At 38.6% G+C, this 24,667-nt stretch overlaps 1 protein-coding gene across 4 annotated transcripts in view; it reads right to left on the bottom strand.

The window, feature by feature from the left end:
- IPO11 (importin 11) overlaps positions 1-24,667 on the bottom strand; it is a 489,980-nt gene that overhangs the window by 258,372 nt on the left and 206,941 nt on the right. For 2 of the 4 annotated variants that reach the window (XM_061189288.1, XM_061189291.1), the window contains one exon: positions 20,945-22,341. The exons of 1 other annotated variant lie outside the window; for it this stretch is intronic. In XM_061189288.1, the coding sequence (XP_061045271.1) occupies positions 22,177-22,341 (165 nt within the window). In that variant the 3' untranslated portion in view covers positions 20,945-22,176. Of the gene's footprint in view, positions 1-20,944; positions 22,342-24,667 lie in introns of those variants that run through there. One more of the 4 variants, XM_061189290.1, reaches the window with a different exon arrangement.

Genomic DNA, 24,667 nt, shown 5'->3' with positions numbered 1-24,667 from the left:
ACAGGCATTTCCTAGTCTGGTTTCAGGAAGTTCTAAAATGACATTATATAGAGCATGGACACAGCTCAGCAGTGGCAGTAACAGTCAAATGAGAACCCACTCACTTGTACAGCATCTACTATGCGCCAGGCACTGTGCTAGGTGTTTTTCAGACATATTTTTCCAGACTATTACTCTTCCCTTTTGTAAAACAAAAAACAAACAAACCTTTTCCTTTGGGTGTTGACCTCCTGCAAGGGTAGAAGCAGTGGAATGACTAATATAATCGAGTAGAAATCTCTGCCACGGTCCCACACTGACCCTTGTCATCACTGAAACTGCTCCTCCTTCTGAAGCAGTAACCTCAGTATCTCTGTCTCTCATTACCTCTGCCTGCCAGTCCTTCCAAGTTACTTATTAACCATTCCTGCAACCACTGTTCTAATCCCATCAGGATCTGCAGTCCTTTGAACCTCCCATTTACCCTATCTTTTGCCTTCCCCTGTCTTTACTTCCTTTTCATTCATCTTAGAATTCATTGTCCATCATCTGGCTCCAAATCCTGCATCCTCTTCTAACAGCATCATCCGCTAAAACCCAACTCTGTGGCTACAGCTGAACCGAACAATACTGCTGGAGAAAGTCACACATAGCTGTTTACCACAAACATATGTTGCTTTTATAATGAGGAAAAAAATGTTATTAAAAAGCAATTGACCATGTAATTGACTTGAAAGGTTTTTGCATTTTATCAGCTTTTCAACTGCTATCTCTAAATTATTTTAGAAACAAAATTGCTAGTCTTTTGAGTTTTCCTTCTCTCAATGCTCATCTATAGGTTATTTATGTATATATATATATATATAACCTATGGAAGGCCATATGGAGAGTACATTGGACTGTTTCAGCTCCAACATATGGCTTGGAAGTTGTCACTCCAGTCCTTACAGGAAAAACCTGGACAAACTGAAAACCAATGACTTTTCTTGGACTCATCAGAGAACTGAGTTTGCAGGGCAAACTGTCTCCCCAAAATGTGGAGAGACAGGCAAATCCAGAGTCACAGCCAAAAGCTACTTACTTGGAGCAGAAGTGCCAGAGCCATAAACTGGTAGTATCAATTCTGGGGACCACAGTCTTAGGAGAAGCCCTTACTTTGGTGAGTATTACTTCCAGGAGCCCCGCCAATTTCTCCCGGTGAAATCAGAGGAAGATTCACTCATGGCTCTGGCAGGTGGAGGGGAAGGATCATGCCTGTGAAATATACCCAGAGCTTTCTCCATAACAAAGGCCTAATCCCTAGGGAAAAGACTTTACCAGACCCTTGTCCTAAAGCATGGGAAAAGGGCATTCCTCTCACTCCAGCCCCTTCTCACCTTCGTGTCTTACCTCAGAGGGACGAGAGGCCTATCCAAGAAGAAACACGTGGGACTTCCCTGGCGGCGCAGTGGTTAAGAATCCGCCTGCCAATGCAGGGGACACGGGTTCGAGCCCTCGTCTGGGAAGATCCCACGTGCCGCGGAGCAACTAAGCCCATGCGCCTCAACTACTGAGCCTGTGCTCTAGAGCCCACGAGTCACAACTACTGAAGCCCACATGCCTAGAGCCCGTGCTCCACAACAAGAGAAGCCACCACAATGAGAAGCCCACTCACTGCAACTAAAGAAAGCCTGCACACAGCAGCGAAGACCCAACACAGCCAAAATTTAATTAATTAATTATTAATTATTTTAAAAAAAGAAAAAGAAACACATGGTGGTCACAGACCAGACACTCAAGCCCACTAAGACTTGAGATTTAATCATAAGATCAGAGGACATTCCCCTCCCACACACTTTTCCACCACACCAACAGGGCTCCAGTATAACGGTGGATTGCTGCTTAAAGAGATACCAGACACAGGTCCTCTCTGAGGAGAAGTACTTAGGGAAGCCCAAAGTCAAAGACGGGAAACAAAAACAAGAACCCTAGGACAATTTGAAACCTCTGGCACCAAGAGCTAACATTAAACATTAAACACAGCCTAACTCCTATCCAGATTAGCATACATGCTCACACTAGAAGATCATTTATCTCAGTTCCTATTACCCAACACAGTATGTCCAGCTTTCAACCAAAAATTAAAAGGCATGCTAAAAGGCAGATCAAGATCTGTGATCAAGCAAGAAAGCAGAGATCTCGGGCAAGCATCAGAATGAGACTCATATATAACATAGATGTTAGAATTCTCAGACAGGGAATTTTAAATAGCTACCATTAGTAGTCATGGGCTGTAATGAAAAAGACAACATGCATGAAGAGATGGGTATTGTAAGCAGAGAGACAGAAATTCTAAGAAAGAATCAAAAGTAAATGTTAGAAGTCAAAAACACTGTAACAGAAATAAACCAAAAACTGACATCTAGGCATATCATATTTAACCTTCAGAAGAGCAAAGACAAGGAGAAAAATCTTGAAAGAAGTCAGAGGAGGGAGGGAAAACCATTTTACCTACAGAGGAACAAGCATAAGAACAACAGTGGGCTTCTCTTCAAAAACTATGCAAGCAAGAAGAAATACTAACCTAGAATCCTACATTCAGCAAAGGTATCCTTCAAAAGTGAAGGATAAGTAAAGACCTTCTCAAGCAAGCAAAAACTGAGAGAATTCATCATCAAAAGACCTACCCTGCAAAGAAACGTTAAAAGGGTTAGGATTAGGAAAATTAGATACATCAGAAATTTAGATCTACATGAAGAAAGGATGCTTATTGGAGAAGAGATAAATGAAGGTAAAATCAAACCTTTGTGGCTTTTTTTAATTCTTAATTGATCTGAAAGGTAACTGTTTAAAGTAACAGTAACAATGTATTGGGTGACTACAGCACATAGATGAGTGAAATGAGCGACAGCAACATGTAAGGAGTGGGATGGGAGAAGTGGGAACACTGCTATAAGGTACCTACACTACACAGGAATACTGCTATTTGAAGGTGGACTTAGATTAGTAAAAATGTAAATTGTAAACCTAGGCAACCATTAACATTTTTTAAAAAGAGATATAATTGAAAGTACATTGGAAGAGGTGCTAGGGACCCAAGGTTGTAGACCTCACCTTTCAGGGCCCATTTCCTCACCTGTGAAATGGTAAGGTTAGAATGGATCCTCTCTCTCTGATTCCCTTCCTGCTCTGAAATTCTTTAACTAAAAACATTAAAATAAAACAAAAAAAATAAAAAATAAAAAGCCTATCTTCTTCCTTTACATATATCTACAAGGAGGAGCCTTTTGAAAGGTATAAAAATAATCAATATCCTAATCTATTACTGCAGTAAGTTTAAGTTTGGGTTTCCATATTTCCATACTGAGAGTTGCCTTTAGCAGGCTTATCTAGTAAGCATAATAAAATATTGGATTTGCTCACCTGGTTCAGCACTTCTCAATGCATTGTGTGTGAGTAAAGAACACACAAGGTTGAAGGAAAGGCCATTTCACAGTACTGATTTCACTGCCAGAGACAGCACAAGGCATATGCCTTTCAATCCAAAAAAGAAAGAAACCGAGCTGCGTTCCTTGACTAAACAGAACTCATAATTAGTTTGTGATTACCTCCTGAACTGTCAATAGACTTTCCTTTCCTGGCTGGCTGTCAATACGCTTCTGAGCTCAGAGTATACATTTATGAGCTACAACTTCGCTGTCAATCAAAAAGTTTTGCTCTTCTAGATTATTGCTTAAGTTGCAATGTTCATTAAAAAAGAAAGAAAAAAAAGTCACTTTAGGGCCAGCCCAGAGAGCACTGTGGAAATGACCTGCCCCTTCGGAAATGAGATACTGATCTTGCCTCAGGCTAAAGCTATTGAGAAAAACAGCTCACTTGCAGGTCTACTCACAGCTCACCTCCAGACTTACCTGCTTTAACCCCTTTCAATAAAAAACCCCAACAAGCAGAATTCTAGTCATAAGGCTAATTTGCAGCTTTAAAACATCGTCCTAGTGGCAGACAGATATAAATGCTTTAAGCCTCACTGGACTCATAACCTGTTCTAGCAGTTACTTGCATTCTATTTTTGCCCTACCGGGAAATTAAAGTGGCATGAAAATCAATGCTTCACTTTGAAGGAAAAGAGGGCTGGATGACCATTCTCCAGATGTATCCTCCAGACAATACATTCCTTCTTGGATTAGACAGTTCTTCAAAGCACACTTGGCTAAATAACTTGCAACAGGCCCAAATGAGTTGGATGCAGGCATTAGCTGGAACAAGGAACAAATCTTGCTTGTTAAAGATCTTTGGGTAACTGGAGATGCTCTACTTGTTACAGTAAGAAAGGATTCAAGAGAAAATGTAGTCAATGACTCTCAGTTCTGAATTTTTTCCAAGTGCTTCAGACCATAAGGAGTCTCCTAGGCCAGGAGTTCAACTGCCCAGAAGCAAAATCAGAGAAATTCAGACCAATAGCTACAGCTCTTTTCCAGGGTAATAGGGTATTCACCTCAAGGGCTCAAAAGCTCAACTTCAGACAACTGCACGGGGCTATCATGGGACATGAGGTTCTGCATACTAACCTGGATGTGTTTGGGACAGAATGCAGTTTCTTCTTAAGAGGAAAAAGGTAACTTTGAACTGCCATTTCAGATGTCACAGTCCTATGGAGGTACCGAGATCAGAGATTCACATTTAAGGAATGATTATTTTCTTTTCTCTCCCCATTTTGCCAGCTGATCCTAAACCACACTAAAAGAAAATGTTCTAAAGTGTGGCATGTTTCTGCCTTTTAAGCTCAGACCAAAAATGATAACGTATTTGTGAAGTGTTAAAAAAAAAACTATTTGTTGCATATTTGCATCTTTGCCAACCGTTTACAAATCCAAAAACAACAAAGAGAAAGGCAGTTGTTTGCCTTCATTTCTTCATTTTTAGGTGGCACGTGAGTTCAGGTTACATAGGTGTTCACAAAGATCTACATACTTTTTAAAAACACAAGGGGGCAGGGGAGATAGAGAGAGGGAAAGAGAAAGAGACGACTCTTGGCTGAGGTGTGCCATAACAATAATGGAGTTTATGAGACAGGAGGGTTGATGAAATGCGCACCAGGTTCAATCTACCTTTCCATAGCTTGGTCATTGACTTATCTAGGTTAAAATAAAATTGCAGAACTTGCTGTAAATGAAAAGGCAAGCTAGTAGAGGTTAAGAGTTCTAAGGCCAAAACAAAACAAAACAAACAAAAATACCACTGGAAATTTCTAGTACTGTAAGGTCTTTGAAAAATTATGGAGAGGCCTGGTGAGCACCACCTTATCCACTGTAGCATCATCAACAGAGAGACAACCTGACATTCTGTGCATCCTGATGTGACACCATGCAAGTATATTACCGATGGAGTCTTGTTGCCAAAAATGTTAACCTGAATCCAGTTACAAGGAAACAATTAGAACACTGCAGAGTAATGGAGATTCTACAAGACAGCTACCGTGGATTCTTCAAATAAGCGCCAATGACATGAGAAAAGGACTATTCTAGAGTTAAAAACTAAACCACCAAATGCAATATATAAATGTTCAGTGGATTCCAGACCATAAAACAAAACGGGCGTGATATAAAATACATCTTTGAGGGCATTCGGGAAAATTGGAATACAAACTATTAGATATCATTGCATTAATTTTCTTCAGTATATAAGGGTATATTAGTGGATATGTAGAGAAATGCCTGTCTTAGAGGCATGGAAAGAGTAAATGTGGCAAAATGGAACAATTTGGTGAATCCAGATGAAGGGTATACTGCTGTTCGTTATACTATTCTTTCTTTTCTTTTTGAATTATATTTTTTATACAGCAGCTACTTATTAGTCAACCATTTTGTACACATCAGTGTATACACGTCAATCCCAATCTCCCAATTCATCACACCACCCCCCACCGCTCTCCCCCCTTGTTGTCCATACGTTTGTTCTCTACACCTGTGTCTCAATTTCTGCCCTGCAAACCGGTTCATCTGTACCATTTTTCTAGGTTCCACATATATGCGTTAATATACGATATTTGTTTTTCTCGTTCTGACTAACTTCACTCTGTGTGACAGTCTTTAGAAGCATCCACGTCTCTACAAATGACCCAATTTCGTTCCTTTCTATGGCTGAGTAATATTCCTTGCATATATGTACCACAACTTCTTTATCCATTCGTCTGTTGATGGGCATTTAGGTTGTTTCCATGACCTGGCTATTGTAAATAGTGCTGCAATGAACAATGGGGTGCATGTGTCTTTTTGAATTATGGTTTTCTCTGAGTATATGCCCAGTAGTGGGATTGCTGGGTCATATGGTAATTCTATTTTTAGTTTTTTAAGGAACCTCCATACTGTTCTCCATAGTGGCTGTATCAATTTACATTCCCACCAACAGTGCAAGAGGGTTCCCTTTTCTCCACACCCTCTCCAGCATTTGTTGTTTGTAGATTTTCTGATGATGTCCATTCTAACTGGTGTGAGGTGATACCTCATTGTAGTTTTGCTTTGCATTTCTCTAATAATTAGTGATGTTGAGCAGCTTTTCATGTGCTTCTTGGCCATCTGTATGTCTTCTTTGGAGAAATGTCTATGTAGGTCTTCTGCCCATTTTTGGATTGGGTTGTTTGTTTTTTTAATATTGAGCTGCATGAGCTTTTTATATATTTTGGAGATTAATCCTTTGTCCGTTGATTTGTTTGTACATATTTTCTCCATTCTGAGGGTTGTCTTTTCGTCTTGTTCATGGTTTCCTTTGTTGTGCAAAAGCTTTTAAGTTTCATTAGGTCCCATTTGTTTACTTTGTTTTTATTTCCGTTACTCTAGGAGGTGGATCAAAAAAGTTCTTGCTGTGATTTATGTCAAAGAGTGTTCTTCCTATGCTTTCCTCTAAGAGTTTTATAGTATCCAGTCTTACATTTAGGTCTCTAATGCATTCTGAGTTTATTTTTGTGTATGGTGTTAGGGAGTGTTCTAATTTCATTCTTTTACATGTAGCTGTCCAGCTTTCCCAGCACCACTTATTAAAGAGACTGTCTTTTCTCCATTGTATATCCTTGCCTCCTTTGTCATAGATTAGTTGACCATAGGTGTGTGGGTTTATCTCTGGGTTTTCAATCCTGTTCCATTCATCTATATTTCTGTTTCTGTGCCAGTACCATATTGTTTTGATTACTGTAGCTTTGTAGTATAGTCTGAAGTCAGGGAGTCTGATTCCTCCAGCTCCATTTTTTTCCCTCAAGATTGCTTTGCCTATTCGGGGTCTTCTGTGTCTCCATAGAAATTTTAAGATTTTTTATTCTAGTTCTGTAAAACATGCCACTGGTAATTTGATAGGGATTGCATTGAATCTGTAGATTGCTTTGGGTAGTATAGTCATTTTCACAATATTGATTCTTCCAATCCAAGAACATGGTATATCTCTCCATCTGTTGGTATCATCTTTAATTTCTTCCATCAGTTTCTTATAGTTTTCGGCATACAGGTCTTTTGTCTCCCTAGGTAGGTTTATTCCTATGTATTTTATTCTTTTTGTTGCAGTGGTAAATGGGAGTGTTTCCTTAATTTCTCTTTCAGATATTTCATCATTAGCGTATAGGAATGCAAGAGATTTCTGTGCATTAATTTTGTATCCTGCAACCTTACCAAATTCATTGATTAGCTCTAGTAGTTTTCTGGTGGCATCTTTAGGATTCTCTATGTATAGTATCATGTCATCTGCAAACAGTGACAGTTTGACTTCTTCTTTTCCAATTTGTATTCCTTTTATTTCTTTTTCTTCTCTGATTGCTGTGGCTAGGACTTCCAAAACTATGTTGAATAATAGTGGTGAGAGTGGACATCTTTGTCTTATTCCTGATCTTAGAGGAAATGCTTTCAGTTTTTCACCATTGAGAATGATGTTTGCTGTGGGTTTGTCATATATTGCCTTTATTATGTTGAGGTAGGTTCCCTCTATGCCCACTTTCTGGAGAGTTTTTATCATAAATGGGTGTTGAATTTTGTTAAAAGCTTTTTCTGCATCTATTGAGATGATATGGTTTTTCTTCTTCAATTTGTTAATATGGTGTATCACGATGATTGATTTGCGTATATTGAAGAATCTTTGCATCCCTGGGGTAAATCCAACTTGATCGTGGTGTATGATCCTTTTAATGTGTTGTTGGATTCTGTTTGCTAGTATTTTGTTGAGGAATTTTGCATCTATATTCATCAGTGATATTGGTCTGTAATTTTCTTTTTTTGTAGTATCTTTGTCTGGTTTTGGTATCAGGGTGGTGGTGGCCTCATAGAATGAGTTTGGGAGTGTTCCTTCCTCTGCAATTTTCTGGAAGAGTTTGAGAAGGATAGGTGTTAGCTCTTCTCTAAATGTTTGATAGAAATCACCTGTGAAGCCATCTGGTCCTGGACTTTTGTTTGTTGGGAGTTTTTTACTCACAGTTTCAATTTCATTACTTGTGATTGGTCTGTTCATATTTTCTATTTCTTCCTGGTTCAGTCTTGGAAGATTATACCTTTCTAAGAATTTGTACATTTCTTCCAGTTTGTCCATTTTATTGGCATAGAGTTGCTTGTAGTAGTCTCTTAGGATGCTTTGTATTTCTGCGGTGTCTGTTGTAACTTCTCCTTTTTCATTTCTGATTTTATTGATTTTAGTCCTCTCCCTCTTTTACTTGATGAGTCTGGCTAATGGTTTATCAATTTTGTTTATCTTCTCAAAGAACCACCTTTTAGTTTTATTGATCTTTGCTATTGTTTTCTTTGTTTCTATTTCATTTATTTCTGCTCTGATCTTTATGATTTCTTTCCTTCTGCTAACTTTCGGTTTTGTTTGTTCTTCTTTCTCTAGTTCCTTTAGGTGTAAGGTTAGATTGTTTATTTGAGATTTTTCTTGTTTCTTGCGGTAGGCTTGTATAGCTATAAACTTCCCGCTTAGAACTGCTTTTGCTGCCTCCCATAGGTTTTGGATCATCGTGTTTTCATTGTCATTTGTCTCTAGGTATTTTTTGATTTCCTCTTTGATTTCTTCAGTGATCTCTTGGTTATTTAGTAACGTATTGTTTAGCCTCCATGTGTTTGAGTTTTATACTTTTTTTCCCTGTAATTGATTTCTAATCTCATAGCATTGTGGTCAGAAAAGATGCTTGATATGATTTCAATTTTCTTAAATTTACTGAGGCTTGATTTGTGACCCAAGATGTGATCTATCCTGGAGAATGTTCCATGCACACTTGAAAAGAAAGTGTAATCTGCCATTTTTGGATGGAATGTCCTATAAATATCAATTAAATCTATCTGGTCTATTGTGTCATTTAAATCTCGTGTTTTCTTATTAATTTTCTGTCTGTATGATCTGTCTGTTGATGTAAGTGAGGTGTTAAAGTCCCCCCACTATTATTGTATTACTGTCGAGTTCCTCTTGTATAGCTGTTAGTATTTGCCTTATTTATTGAGGTGCTCCTATGTTGGGTGCATAGATATTTATAATTATTATATCTTCTTCTTGGATTGATCCCTTGATCATTATGTAGTGTCCTTCCTTGTCTCCTGTAACATTCTTTATTTTAAAGTCTATTTTATCTGATATGAGTATTGCTACTCCAGCTTTCTTTTGATTTCCATTTGCATGGAATATCTTTTTCCATCCCCTCACTTTCAGTCTGTATGTGTCCCTAGGTCTGAAGTGGGTCTCTTGTAGACAGCATATATATAGGTCTTGTTTTTGTATCCATTCAGCAAGCCTGTGTCTTTTGGATGGAGCATTTAATCCATTCACGTTTAAGGTAATTATCGATATGTATGTTCCTATTACAATATTCTTAATTGTTTTGGGTTTGTTTTTGTAGGTCCTTTTCTTCTCTTGTGTTTCCCACTTAGAGAAGTTCCTTTAGCATTTGTTGTAGAGCTGGTTTGGTGGTGCTGAATTCTCTTAGCTTTTGCTTGTCTGTAAAGCTTTTGATTTCTCCATTGAATCTGAAAGAGATCCTTGCTGGGTAACCTTGCTTGTAGGTTCTTCCCTGTCATCACTGTAAGTATATCATGCCACTCCCTTCTGGCTTGTAGAGTTTCTGCTGAGAAATCAGCTGTTAACCTTATGGGAGTTCCCTTGCATGTTATTTGTTGTTTTTCCCTTGCTGCTTTCAATAATTTTTCTTTAATTTTTGCCACTTTGATTACTATGTGTCTCGGCGTGTTTTTCCTTGGGTTTATCCTGTATGGGACTCTATGTACTTCCGGGATTTGGGTGGCTATTTCCTTTCCCACGTTAGGGAAGTTTTCGACTATAATCTCTTCAAATATTTTCTCTGGTCCTCTCTCTCTCTCTTCTCCTTCTGGGACCCCTATAATGCGAATGTTGTTGCGTTTAATGTTGTCCCAGAGTTCTCTTAGGCTGTCTCATTTCCTTTCATTCTTTTTTCTTTATTCTGTTCTGCAACAGTGAATTCCACCATTCTGTCTTCCAGGTCACTTATCTGTTTTTCTGCCTCAGTTATTCTGCTATTGATTCCTTCTAGTGTAGTTTTCATTTCAGTTATTGTATTGTTCATCTGTGTTTGTTCTTTAATTCTTCTAGATCTTGGTTAAACATTTCTTGCATCCTCTTGATCTTTGCCTCCATTCTTATTCCAAGGTCCTGGATCATCTTCACTATCATTATTCTGAATTCTTTTTCTGGAAGGTTGCCTATCTCCACTTCATTTAGTTGGTTTTCTGGGTTTTATTTTGTTCCTTCATCTGGCACATAGCCCTCTGCCTTTTCATTTTGTCTTTCTGTGAATGTGGTTTTTGTTCCACAGGCTGCAGGATTGTAGTTCTTCTTGCTTCTGCTGTCTGCCCTCTGGTGGATGAGGCTATCTAAGAGGCTTGTGCAAGTTTCCTGATGGGAGGGACTGGTGGTGGGTAGAGCTGGCTGTTGCTCTGGTGGGCAGAGGTCAGTAAAACTTTAATCTGCTTGTCTGCTGATGGGTGGGGCTGGGTTCCCTCCCTGTTGGTTGCTTGGCCTGAGGCGACCCAACACTGAAGGCTACCCCAGCTCTTTGGTGGGGATAATGGCGGACTCTGGGAGGGCTCACGGCAAGGAGTACTTCCCAGAACTTCTGCTGCCAGTGTCCTTGTCCCCACGGTGAGCCACAGCCACCCTCTGCCTCTGCAGGAGACCCTCCAACACTAGCAGGTGGGTCTGGTTCAGTCTCCTATTGGGTCGCTGCTCCTTCCCCTGGGTCCCAATGCACACACTACCTTGTGTGTGCCCTCCAAGAGAGGAGTCTCTGTTTCCCTCAGTCCTGTCAAAGTCCTATAATCAAATCCCACTAGCTTTCAAAGTCTGATTCTCTAGGAATTCCTCCTCCTGTTGCCGGACCCCCAGTTTGGGAAGTCTGACATGGAGCTCAGAAACTTCACTCCAGTGGGTGGACTTCTGTGGTATAATGTTCTCCAGTTTGTGAGTAACCCACGCAGCAGTTATGGGATTTGATTTTACTGTGATTGCGCCCCTCCTACCATCTCAGTGTGGCTTCTCCTTTGTCTTTGGATGTGGGGTATCTTTTTTGGTGAGTTCCAGTGTCTTCCTGTCGATGACTGTTCAGCAGTTAGTTGTGATTCCGGTGTTCTCGCAAGAGGGAATGACAGCACGTCCTTATATACTATTCTTTCAACGCCCCTATAGTTTAAACTTTTTTTCCTGAAGTTGGAGGGAGGAGATACAATTTTTTGTGACATGCATCTCTTGCCTTCCTTTCATCAGCTCTCCAACAACTTTTAAATTGCTACTCACTTGGGATTTATAAGGAACGTAGAAATAGAACAGAAGACTATTACTCTCAGTAGGTGAGCCTTATGTTTTAATTCATGGAATTAGGAACTGGTTGAAAGGTACAGAATTCTAACATTTTCAAAATGTCACTGATGATTTTATATGTCAGAGTAATTTCAAATAGCTGTGAGTCTGGTTACTTTTAAATAACCTTACCGAACTATGCCATTTGAGATCAATTTTTAAAGGGATATCAAATTATACAGTGCCAACATCATTCTCTTTTGTGAAAGATCTCCTTCCCCTGCACGACTGCTGCTCCTGAACGCACAATTCCATTAGAACCACTGTTTTCGTATATCATACTGGCAAGTGTTTTCCCACTGAACTGTAAAACATCACAAGGTAAGTACCCTGTTCTAATCCCAGAATTTAGCATATAACTATGGCATAAAACAGGAACTCGACAAACATTAGTTGAATAAAGGAATAGGTAAAATAAAGATCTAAGGTGAAGATTTTTCAAGGGAAACTAAAAACATGAATATTTGAACATCTAATGATGTGGCTTCTCTAACATGACTGGTAGGAGAAAGAGGAAGGAGGGACCACATATAATAACAACTTTAAAATGTTAACTGTTCATCACATGGGCCTTTGTCAGAGGGTTAGGAGAAGTCTCTGGAGTATAAAATAAATAGAAAAGGAGCATGTGTAGGGAATGGAAATGATCATAACCTTGTATTAGGAAGCACAGTTCAACCAGAGGCCTGGCTGAGTTGTTTGTCCAAAACTTAATACATGTGCTATAAGGCTGAATTAATGAACAGAATTCTATAAATCAATAATTACATTTTATGTCTTAACTGAGCACTTAAAAATTCAATAATTTCTCTTTTTCTCTGAGCTATTTACAAAGCCTATTTTAAATTCTGAGCTTTAAAAAATGAACCAAACTATTCCCCTGAGATCTTTTTTACTTTTTTTGCAAGGTGGCTATTTGAGTAACATTTGCTATAACACTATAATGAAATCTGTCAGGAATTGGAAAGCTGAGTATTTTACCATAACTGAAAAATGGGAGCATGTATGTACATTTCTGAAAACACTAATGGAAATAGTGCCTCAAATGAAAATAATGAAGTTAACAAAAAGAAATTATTCTTCTTAGGCCAGTCTTGAGGACTGAGTAGTAATGATAAAGAAATAACACTGGGGGAAGGAGGCAAGATGGCAGAATAGAAGGACATAAGCTCATGCCTTCTTACAGAAACACCAAAAGTACAACTAACTGCTGAACAACCACCAACAAAAAAACGCTGGAACCTACCAAAAAAGATACCCTACATCTAAAGACAAAGAAGAAGCCACAACAAGGCAGTAGGAGGGGCAGAACTGCAATCAAATCAAATCCCATACACGCCAGGAGGGGAACCCACAAATTGGAAACTAATTATACCACAGAAGTTCTCCCACAGGAGTGAAGGTTCTGAGCCCCATGTGGGGCTCCCAAGCCTGGGGGTGTGGCAATAGAGGGAGGAGACCCCAGAGAGTCTGGCTATGAAGGCCAGTGGTTTGACTGCAGGAATTCCGCAGGACTGGGGGAAACAGAAACTCCTCTCTTGGAGGGTGCACACAGGGTCTGGGGTGCACCAGAAACCAGGGAAAAAAGCGGTGACCTCATAAGTGACTGGGTCAGACTTACCTGTTAGTGTTGGAGGGTCCCCTGCGAAGGCCGGGGAGGGGGGCGGCTGTGGCTCACTGTGGGGACAGGGACACTCACGGTGGCGGCTCTGGCAACTGCTCATTGGTGTGGGCCCTCTAGGATGCTGCCATCTTCTCGCCAAGACCTGGCCCCACCCAACGGCCTGTAGGCACCAGTGCTGGGACGCCTCAGGCCAAACAACCAACAGGGCAGGAACACAGCCCCACCCATCAGCAGAGAGGCTGTTCAAAGTCTTCCTGAAAAAACAGCTGCCCCATAATAAACACACCCACAGACACTGCCCTGCTCACCAGTGGGATAAAACCCAGCTGCACCCATCAGTGGGTGGGTACCAGTCCCTCCCACCAGCAAACCTGCACAAGCCTCTTAAGACAGCCTCATCCACCAGGGGGCAGACAGCAGAAGATAGAAAAACTACAACCCTGCAGCCTGCAAAACGGAAACCACAATCACAGAAAGTTAGAAAAAATGAGACGGCAGAGAAATATGGCCCATATGAAGGAATAAGACAAAAACCCAGAAGAACTAAGTGAAGTGGAGATAGGCAATCTACCTGAAAAAGAATTCAGAGTAATGATAGTAAAGATGGTCCAAGATCTTGGGAAAAGAATGGAGGCACAGATCGAGAAGATACAAGAAATGTTTAACAAAGACCTAGAAGAACTAAAGAACAAACAAACAGAGATGAACAATACAATAACTGAAATGAAAAATACACTAGAAGAAATCAATAGCAAAATAACTGAGGCAGAAAAACGGATACGTGACCTGGAAGACAGAATGGTGGATATCACTGCTATGGAACAGAATAAGAAAATGAGGACAGTTTAAGAGACCTCTGGGACAACATGAAATGCACAAACATTCGCATTATAGGGGTCCCAGAAGGGAAAGAGAGAGAGAGAGAAAGGGCCTGAGAAAATATTTTAAGAGATAATAGCTGAAAACTTTCCTAACATGGGAAAGGAAACAGTCATCCAAGTCCAGGAAGTGCGGAGTCCCAGACAGGATGAATGCAAGGAGGAATGTGCCAAGACACATAGTAATCAAATTGACAAAAATTAAAGACAAAGAAAAAATATTAAAAGCAACAAGGGAAGAGCAACAAATAACATACAAGAGAACCGCATGAGGTTATCAGCTGATTTTTCAGCAGAAAGTCTGCAGGCCAGAAGCAAGTGGCACAATATATTTAAAGTGATGAAAGGGAAGAAACTACAGTCACGAATACTTTACCCAGGGCTTCCCTGGTGGCGCAGTGGTTGAGAATCTGCCTGCTAATGCAGGGGACACGGGTTCGAGCCCTGGTCTGGGAAGATCCCACATGCCACGGAGCAACTAGGCCCGTGAGCCACAACTACTGAGCCTGCGCATCTGGAGCCTGTGCTCTGCAACAAGAGAGGCCGCGATAGTGAGAGGCCTGCGCACCGCGATGAAGAGTGGCCCCTACTCGCCGCAACTAGAGAAAGCCCTCGCACAGAAACGAAGACCCAACATAGCAATCAATCAATCAATAAAAAAATAAATAAATCTTTAAAAAAAAAAAAAAAGAATACTTTACCCAGCAAGGCTCTCATTCAGATTCGACCAAGAAATCAAAAGCTTTACAGACAAGCAAAAGCTAAGAGAATTCAGCACCACCAGACCAGCTTTGCAAAAAATGCTAAAGGAAGTCCTCTAGGTGGAAACGGCCACAACTAGAAACAAGATAATTATGAATGGAAAAGCTCACCAGTAAAGGCAAACATATAGTAAAGGTAAGAAATCATCTGCACACATATATAAAATCAAAACCAGCAATTATGAGAAGAGGAGAGCAAAAATGTAGGATATTGGAAACTCATTTGAAATTAAAAGACCAGCAACTTAAACCAATCTTGTTTATATACAGACTGCTATACTGAAACCTCATATAATCCGCAAACCAAAAACCTGCAATAGATACACACACAAAAAAGAAAAAAGAATCCAAACACAACACTAAAGTTAGTCATCAAATCACAAGAGAAGAGAACAAAAGAGGAAGGGAAGAAAAAACACCTACAAAAACAAATCCAAAACAATTAACAAAATGGCAATAAGAACATCCATATTGATAATTACCTTAAATGTAAACAGATTAAATGCTCCAACCAAAAGACACAGACTGGCTAAATGGATACAAAAACAAGACCCATATATATGCTGTCTACAAGAGACCCACTTCAGACCAAGGGACACATACAGACTGAAAGTGAGAGGATGGAAGAAAGGTATTCCATGCAAATGGAAATCAAAGATAGCTGGAGTAGCAATACTCATATGAAATAAAATGGACTTTAAAATAAAGACTGTTACAAGAGACCAACAAGAACACTACATAATGATCAAGGGATCAATCCAAGAGGAAGATATAACAATTGTAACAATTGCACCCAACACAGGAGCACCTCAATATATAAGGCAAATGCTAACAGCCATAACAGGAGAAATCAACAGTAACACAATAATAGTGGGGGACTTTAAGACCCTACTTACATCAGTGCACAGATCATCCAGACAGAAAATCAATAAGGACACACAGGCCTTAAATGACATATTAGACCAGATGGACTTGATACTTACAGAGCATTCCATCCAAAATCAGCAGAATACACATTCTTCTCAAGTGTACATGAAACATTCTCCAGGACTGATCACATGCTGGGCCACAAAGCAAACCTCAGTAAATTTAAGAAAACTGAAATCATATTAAGCATCTTTTTCAACCACAACACTGTGAGATTAAAAATCAACTACAAGAAAAAAAACTGTAAAAAACGCCAATACATGGAGGCTAAACAATATGCTACTAAATAACCAATGGATCACTGATGAAATCAAAAAAACACCTAGAGACAAATGAAAACGAAAGCATGATGATCCAAAACCTATGGGACCCAGCAAAAGCCGTTCTAAGAGGGAAGTTTATAGCAATACAATCTTACAGCAGGAAATAAGAAAAATCTCAAATAAACAACCTAAGCTTACACCTAAAGCAACTAGAGAAAGAAGAATAAACAAAACCCAAAGTTAGTAGAAGGAAAGAAATCATAAATATCAGAGCAGAAATAAATGAAATGGAGACGAAAAAAACAATAGAAAAGATCAACAAAACTAAAAGCTGGTTCTTTGAAAAGATAAACAAAATTGACAAACCTTTAGCCAGACTCAAGAGGGAGATGGCTCAAATCAATAAAATTAGAAACGAAAAAGGTGAAGTCACATTGGACACCACAGAATAAGAGACTACTACAAACAACTATATGCCAATAAAATGGACAACCTAGAAGAAATGGACAAATTCTTAGAAAGCTGCAATATCCCAAGACTGAACCAGGAAGAAATAGAAAATATGAACAGACCAATCACAAGTACTGAAATTGAAACTGTGATTAAAAAACTCCAAACAAACAAAAGCCAAGGACCAGATGGCTTCACAGGCGCCCTCTATCAAATATTTAGAGAAGAGTTAACACCTATCCTTCAGAAACTGTTCCAGAAAATTGCAGCAGAAGGAACACCCTCAAACTCATTCTACGAGGCCACCATCACGCTGATAACAAAACCAGACAAAGACACCATAAAAAAAGAAAATTACAAGCCAATATCACTGATGAATATAGATGCAGAAATCCTCAACAAAATACTAGGAATATGAATCCAACAATACATTAAAAGGATCATACACTATGATCAAGTGGGATTTATCCCAGGGATGCAAGGATTTTTCAATATCTGCAAATCAATCAGTGCAATACACCACATCAACAAATTGGAAGAATAAAAACCATATGATCATCTCAATAGATGCAGAAAAAGCTTTTGACAAAATTCAGCACCCATTTATGGTAAAAAACTGAAAGCATTTCCTCTAAGATCAAGAACAAGAGAAGGATGTCCACTCTCACCACTATTTTTCAACATAGTTTTGGAAGTCCTAGCCATGGCAATCAGAGAAGAAAAAGAAATAAAGGAAATCCAAATTGGAAAAGTAGTAAAACTGTCACTGTTTGCAGATGACATGATACTATACATAGAAAAATCCTAAAGATGCTACCAGAAAACTACTAGAGCTCATCAATGAATTCAGTAAAGTTGCAGGACACAAAATTAACACACAGAAATCTGTTGCATTTCTATACAGTAACAAAAAAAGGTCAGAACGAGAAATTAAAGAAACAATCCCATTTACCATCACATCAAAAAGAATAAAATACCTAGGAATAAGCTTACCTAAGGAAGCAAAAGATCTGTACTCTGAAAACTTTAAGACCTTGGTGAAAGAAATAAAAAATGACAAAAACTGATGGAAAGATATACCATGTTCTTGGATTGGAAGAATCAATATTGTCAAAATGACTATACTACCCAAGGCAATCTACAGCTTCAGTGAAATTCCTATCAAATTACCAATGGCATTTTTCACACAACTAGAACAAAACAATCTTAAAATTTGTATGGAGACACAAAAGACCCCAAATGGCCAAAGCAATCTTGAGAAAGAAAAACGGAGCTGGAAGAATCAGGCTCCCTGACTTCAGACGATACTACAAAGCTACAGTCATCAAAACAATATGGTACTGGTACAAAAATAGAAATATAGATCAATGGAACAGGATAGAAAGCCCAGAAATAAACCCATGCACCTATGGTCAATTAATCTACAACAAAGGAGGCAAGACTATACAATGGAGAAAAGACAGTCTCTTCAATAAATGGTGCTGGGAAAACTGAACAGCTACATGCAAAAAATAAAATTAGAACAGTCTTTAACACCATACACAAAAATAAACTCAAAATGGACTAAAGACCTAAATGTAAGGCCGGACACTATAAAACTCTTAGAGGAAAACACAGGCAGAACACGCTTTGACATAAATCACAGCAAGATCCTTTTTGAGCCACCTCCTAGAATAATGAAAATAAAAACAAAAATAAACAAATGAGACCTAATTAAACTTAAAAGCTTTTGCACAGCAAAGGAAACCATAAACAAGACGAAAAGACAATCCTCAGAATGGGAGAAAATATTTGCAAATGAAGAAACTGACAAGGGATTAATCTCCAAAATATACAAACAGCTCATGCAGGTCAATATCAAAAAGACAAACAACCCAATCAAAAAGTGGGCACAAGACCTAAATAGACTCTTCTCCAAAGAAGACATACAGGTGGCCAAGAGGCACATGAAAAGATGCTCAACTTCACTAATTATTAAAGAAATGCAAATCAAAACTATGAGGTACTACCTCACACTGGTCAGAATGGTCATCATCAAAAAATCCACACACAATGAATGCTGGAGAGGATGTGGAGAAAGGGGAACCCTCTTACACTGTTGGTGGGAATGTAAATTGATACAGTCACTATGGAGAACAGTATGGAGGTGCCTTAAAAAACTAAAAATAGAACTACCATATGAACCAGCAATCCCACTCCTGGGCATATACCCTGAGAAAACCATAATTCAAAAAGAGTCATGTACCCCAATGTTCATAGCAGCACTATTTACAATAGCCAGGACATGGAAGCAACCTAAATGTCCATCAATAGAGGAATGGATAGAGATGTGGTACATATATACAATGGAATATTACTCACCCATAAAAAGGAACAAAACTGTGCCATTTGCAAAGACGTGGATGGACCTAGAAACTGTCATACAGAGTGAAGTAAGTCAGAAAGAGAAAAACAAATATCATACATTAACATATATATGGAATTTAGGAAAATGGTACAGATGAACCTATTTGCAAAGCAGAAATAGAGACGCAGACGTAGAGAACAAATGTATGGACACCAAGTGGGGCAGGGCGGTGGGATGGATTGGGAGATTGGGATTGATGTATGTACACTATTATGTATGAAGTAGATGGCTGGGAGAGAGCCTACTGTATAGCAAAGGGAAAAAAATAAGGTGTAATCTGTTTGCAGGACATATATTAAGTTAACCTTAAAAATGCATTCCAATATATATTAGGTGCAGACAAATACTGTTCGATTCCACTTATATGAGGTACCTTGAATAGTCAAATTCACAGAGTCAGAAAGTACACTGGTAGATGCCAGGGGCCGGGGGGTGGGGTGGGCAGGGTGGGGAGGGAGAATGGGGAGTTCATTTTTAATGGGGAGAGAGTTTCAGTTTAGGAAGGTGAAAAATTCGGGAGATGGATGATGGTGAAAGTTGCACAACAATGTGGATGTACTTAGTGCCACTGAACTGTACAGTTAAATACAGTTAAAATAGTACGTTTTATATTATGTGTCTTTTACCACAATAAAAAATCATTCAATAAAAAATACCCAATCAAAAAATGGGCAGAAGACCTAAACAGACATTTCTCCAAAGAAGACATACAGATGGCCAAGAGGCACATGAAAAGATGCTCAACCTTGCTAATTATTAGAGAAATGCAAATCAAAACTACAATGAGGTATATCACCTCACACCAGTCAGAATGACCATGATCAAAAACTCTACAGTAAACAATAAATACTGGAGAGGATGTGGAGAAAAGGGAACCCTCCTACACTGTTGGTGAGAATGTAAATTGATACAGCCACTATGGAGAACAGTATGGAGGTGCCTTAAGAAACTAAAAATAGAGCTATCATATGATCCAGCAATCCCACCACTGGGCAAATATCCTGAGAAAAACATGGTTTGAAAGGATACATGCATCCCAATGTTCATTGCAGCACTATTGACATGGAAGCAACCTAAATGTCCATCAACAGATGAATGGATAAAGAAGATGTGGTACATAAATACAATGGAATATTACTCAGCCATTAAAAAGAATGAAGTAATGCCATTTGCAGCAACATGGATGGACGTGGAGACTATCAGGTGATAGTCTCCAATGAAGTAAGTCAGACAAAGACAAATATAATATGGTATTACTTACATGCGGAATCTTAAAAAAAAATGATACAAATGAACTCATTTACAAAACAGAAACAGATTCACAGACTTATAGAACCAACTTATGGTTACCAGGGGTAAGCGTGGAGGGGAAGGGACAGATTGGGAGTTTGGGATTGACATGTACACACTGCTATATTTCAAACAGATAACCAACAAGGACCTACTATATAGCACAGGGAACTCTGCTCAATACTCTGTGATAACCTAAATGGGAAAAGAATACGAAAAAGAATAGATACATGTATATGTATAACTGAATCACTTTGCTATGCACCTGAAGCTAACACAACATTGTTAATCAACTCTACTCCAATATAAAATAAAAATTAAAAAAAAAAAGAAATATCATATTAAAGAAGCTTCTGGTCTTTAAATGAAAAGAGAAACTGAAAGGGTAACTAGGATTTGCTACTTGAAGCACTGCCACCTGCTAGGACAGAGTTAACACCAGAGCATGAAAGAAAACTTCCCTTTAAAATTCACTGGGCAATTTTTATGAACTCATTTTTTGTGAGGCAGGAAAAATAATCAGGCAAGCAAACGTGAGGTATCTTTGGAAAATTTAATTTGGACCATATTTTCTTTCTTTTGCTTAAAACATCAAATATTTCCATACATTTTGGGTTCCACAACTTACAAAGGGCAGTGCGTTTCCTGCAGTTACATACTGTACCCAACTTTCTATAGAAAGATCAGACATTTTCCAACCTTGCTTTTGAGTATTTTCTTAAAAATGTTTTAAAGGTTCCTTACAGTCAATGGCAAGTAAAACAAAGTAAGGCTTTATTTTCTCCTTTTTCCCCGTTTTTGGTACTGCATGTTGGAGGAATAAGGAAGGAAGACTTGTCACATCAGTGTCGGTACCCTGGTGATCGCTGCTGAGTCCTCCATGTGTACCCATATCTTCGAGGCCCTGATGTACCCCTGCACTGAGGAACCTGAGATGGGTAAGTGCTGAACAGCCTGTCACAGCCATTTCGCAGCACAGGGGGTCTGTGGCTGCTGGTTCCTGTCAGTGTTCACAGGGCTCCTGGCCTCCAGGGGTAACAAAGGAACTAGGATCAAATCACGACCAGAGGTCTCCCACCTGGCACTGCAGTACCACAGGTTCACATCTGTGGGCCTTACAATGTGCATTTAAAGACTAAATGTAATCACTGAAAATAACACAAGAAAAAAATCCCATTACTAATTCCCATATCAAATTACTAGAATGAAAATAAAAGCATTTGTCTGATAAAACATGTTTTCTATGTCAGATGAAAGCAACTCCCTTGCAAGATAATCTCAGTAATGTATATTTGTCACTATTCATATTCTTTTGCCTGGTACACAAATTTCTGTAATTTCATCATCTGAACAGCTTTGTCATTTTTCAAACTTGTAGTCTCATTAACTTAAAAAAAGGATAAGGCAGCCAAATTTAACTAATTTTGGTTGCAGAAAAACATCTCAGACATTAGCCTTCTTCTTCTCAAGTGTTAAGAGCACATGATTAAAAGGTAACAGTTTCTTCTCTTAACAGGAAACTAAGCAGCTATTGTTGTCAAATCTATCTTTAGTAAACACAGGGCCCTCATAAATATAAAATTAAATTCTTTTGAGGAATAGTTTTGTGATTTTAGGTATGCAGGATTTACATTTATTTGCTGAATTTTGTAGTAAAAAAACGTGTGGTCTTCCCATCTTTCTTTCAATACACAAGGGATTTCTCCATCGTCTCAGCAGGCTCTCACACACAGATGGCAGGCTGGTCATCTCAGCCACATGTCACGTGCTCTCAGAAGCCCTGCAAAAACTCCTGTAGCTGGGTGACGATCTCGGTGTCCACCGTTTCCATGAGGGACTGGAAGCCTTGCTCTCCCAGCAGCTCCTGCTGGGCCTTGAGCTTCTCGTAGATGAACTGCTGCAGTGACACGGTATGCACGGGGTCCTTCAGGGCCAGCTGCAGGACAGAGAGGAGCCACACTGTGTCAGAGAGGCAAAACAAGTCCCTCTTACATGGGAGTGACTCAATTCTTTGTAATCCCTTTCACAGCAACAAAATTGCTTCTGCCTCCCTTCTTGCAAGGGATTCTAAAGGGAACCTCATTGTGGAAAAGTTTGTCAAAGAAAATTTCACTCAATTAGTCTAACCTCACTTCCCTAGGGCCTCTAAGCATAGTCATCTGATTAGCCGAATTTCTCAACAGTTCATCCATGTAAAGAATCAAAACCTGGTGGAAAGTATCCTAAAAGGAACATAATATGCCAAAGAGCACTTAAACACAATTGTCCAGGGTTCCTCATAGGCAGATCAGGTACTTTATTGTGGCAGCTTAGTGAGGCCCTCAGGACTGACAGAGGAAACACTGCCCTATCCTGGATTGCTATGCTACTTATATACATGTATATTCTTCTGGTTAAAAAAGAGAAAGAAAAATAATAAATAAAAATAGATTTTAACAACCCAAACACGTGCTCCTCCTCTCCCACTGGGATATTTGAAAAACAAAAGAAATATAATTAAATAAAAATAACCCGTCCATCCACTTCCTAAAGATAACAATCACAACAGAGAACATTCTGGCCTTTTCTGTGCCTGTGGCATGCGCATACATACACATACATAAATATACAATTAGTTCTGTTCTTTGCACTTATACTATCACACAAAAAATTCTACTCTAACACAGTTTAAGAATTCTAAATCAACTTACGTCATAATTTTTTTGTTATAGGCATGTTAAAGTAATCATGGTCTAGATTAAATACAATTTTAGCTATAATTTTGCTGAATAATCTTTCACAAACACTGTTCCATGTTACAATCTATACAGCCTTTCCTCTACATTTCAAATTATTTCTTGAGGATATCTACCACTATTTCAGAAGGATTACTAGATTAAAGTGCATAGACAATTTTATGACTCCTGATATACATTATCAGGTTGTTTTTCCTACGGTTTGTACCAACTTAAAAGGTATAAGAGTTTTCAGCTTGTGACACTGTTACCACTGGTATTATCAGTATTTAAATTCCTTAAAATCTAAGAATTGAAAAATAACACAACTTCGCTTTCAGCTATATATTGTTCTCATTATCAACAATGCTGAAAATGTGTAAGGCTTTAAGTAAAGTGCATGAGTTTCTGTGTGAGAAATTCTTCTCTTTCCTTTACTGAGACTCAATTCTATTCTACGCAGATGAAGTAGCTGAGTTAGATCTGCAGTTTGAACAATGTAAGTAGATTTTATTTTATTTATTTTATTTTTTAACATCTTTATTGGAGTATAATTCCTTTACAATGGTGTGTTAGTTTCTGCTTTATAACAAAGTGAATCAGCTATACATATACATATATCCCCTAGATTTTAAAATAATGACCACAAATAGAAAATGTAACTGAGAGGTAGAGACATAGGAGGCATGAATGTGAAATTAAACCCCTTATGTGAACATTCCAGAGTTACAGGATAAATCCAAGGCAAGGGTAATTTCAATACTCATTCTCCTGGAAGATGGATAGGAGAAAGAACAGCAAGAAAAACTGCAGACACAAAGCCCTAAATTCACAAGCCTGAAGATATCATTCTACAAAATGCATAGAAATTGAAGATGAACATTTAAAAATATCTGCTCCCTTAAGCAACATGCAATAATGTTCAATATCATTTTAATTAGTAAGCAACAGACCTCTTACTAAAGAGGATGTGAACTTTGTTGAAATATCAGTCACTAAAACCACCTGCTACAATATGAGTGAAAAGAAGCTGAGCTTGAAGCTGATGTTCAACAAGTCACTCCCACTACTGAAACAAAGCTTAAGAGTGTGGTTTAAATGCTGTTTCAATTTGCTCTAAGAAACTGTAAACAGTTAACTTATCACATCTCCACTCTTTAATTTCCAACAGACTAATAAAAAGGAAAAGTATCCCCATACTAAATCCCACCAGCTATGGCATAACACGACATTGGTATATTTTTTTTAAAGTGTATTGATCAGTCATTAGAAGATTAAAAGTATTTCTCTGTTTTGTAGGAAGAGTTGTGGAGCGAAGAAGGAATTTAAAAAAACATACAGAATCTCCAATTACATACCTTACAAGATCTTAAAAAAAAACCAAAACCACATACTTTTAGTGAAAAAAACACGTTCACAAATAAACGTCTGTTTTGACTTCTGGCAGACATTCCTTAATCATGGTTATTAATACCTTCTTTTGAAGAAATATATAAAACAGACTGACCAAATGATTCCCTAGAGAAGAATTATCATTGCACATGCACT

This window comes from Eubalaena glacialis, chromosome 4 (assembly GCF_028564815.1).
Source record: "Eubalaena glacialis isolate mEubGla1 chromosome 4, mEubGla1.1.hap2.+ XY, whole genome shotgun sequence".
NCBI classification, from domain to species: Eukaryota; Metazoa; Chordata; class Mammalia; order Artiodactyla; family Balaenidae; genus Eubalaena; species Eubalaena glacialis.
The sequence above is the reverse complement of the archived record's forward strand: the minus strand, read 5'-3'. Positions and strand labels throughout refer to the sequence as shown.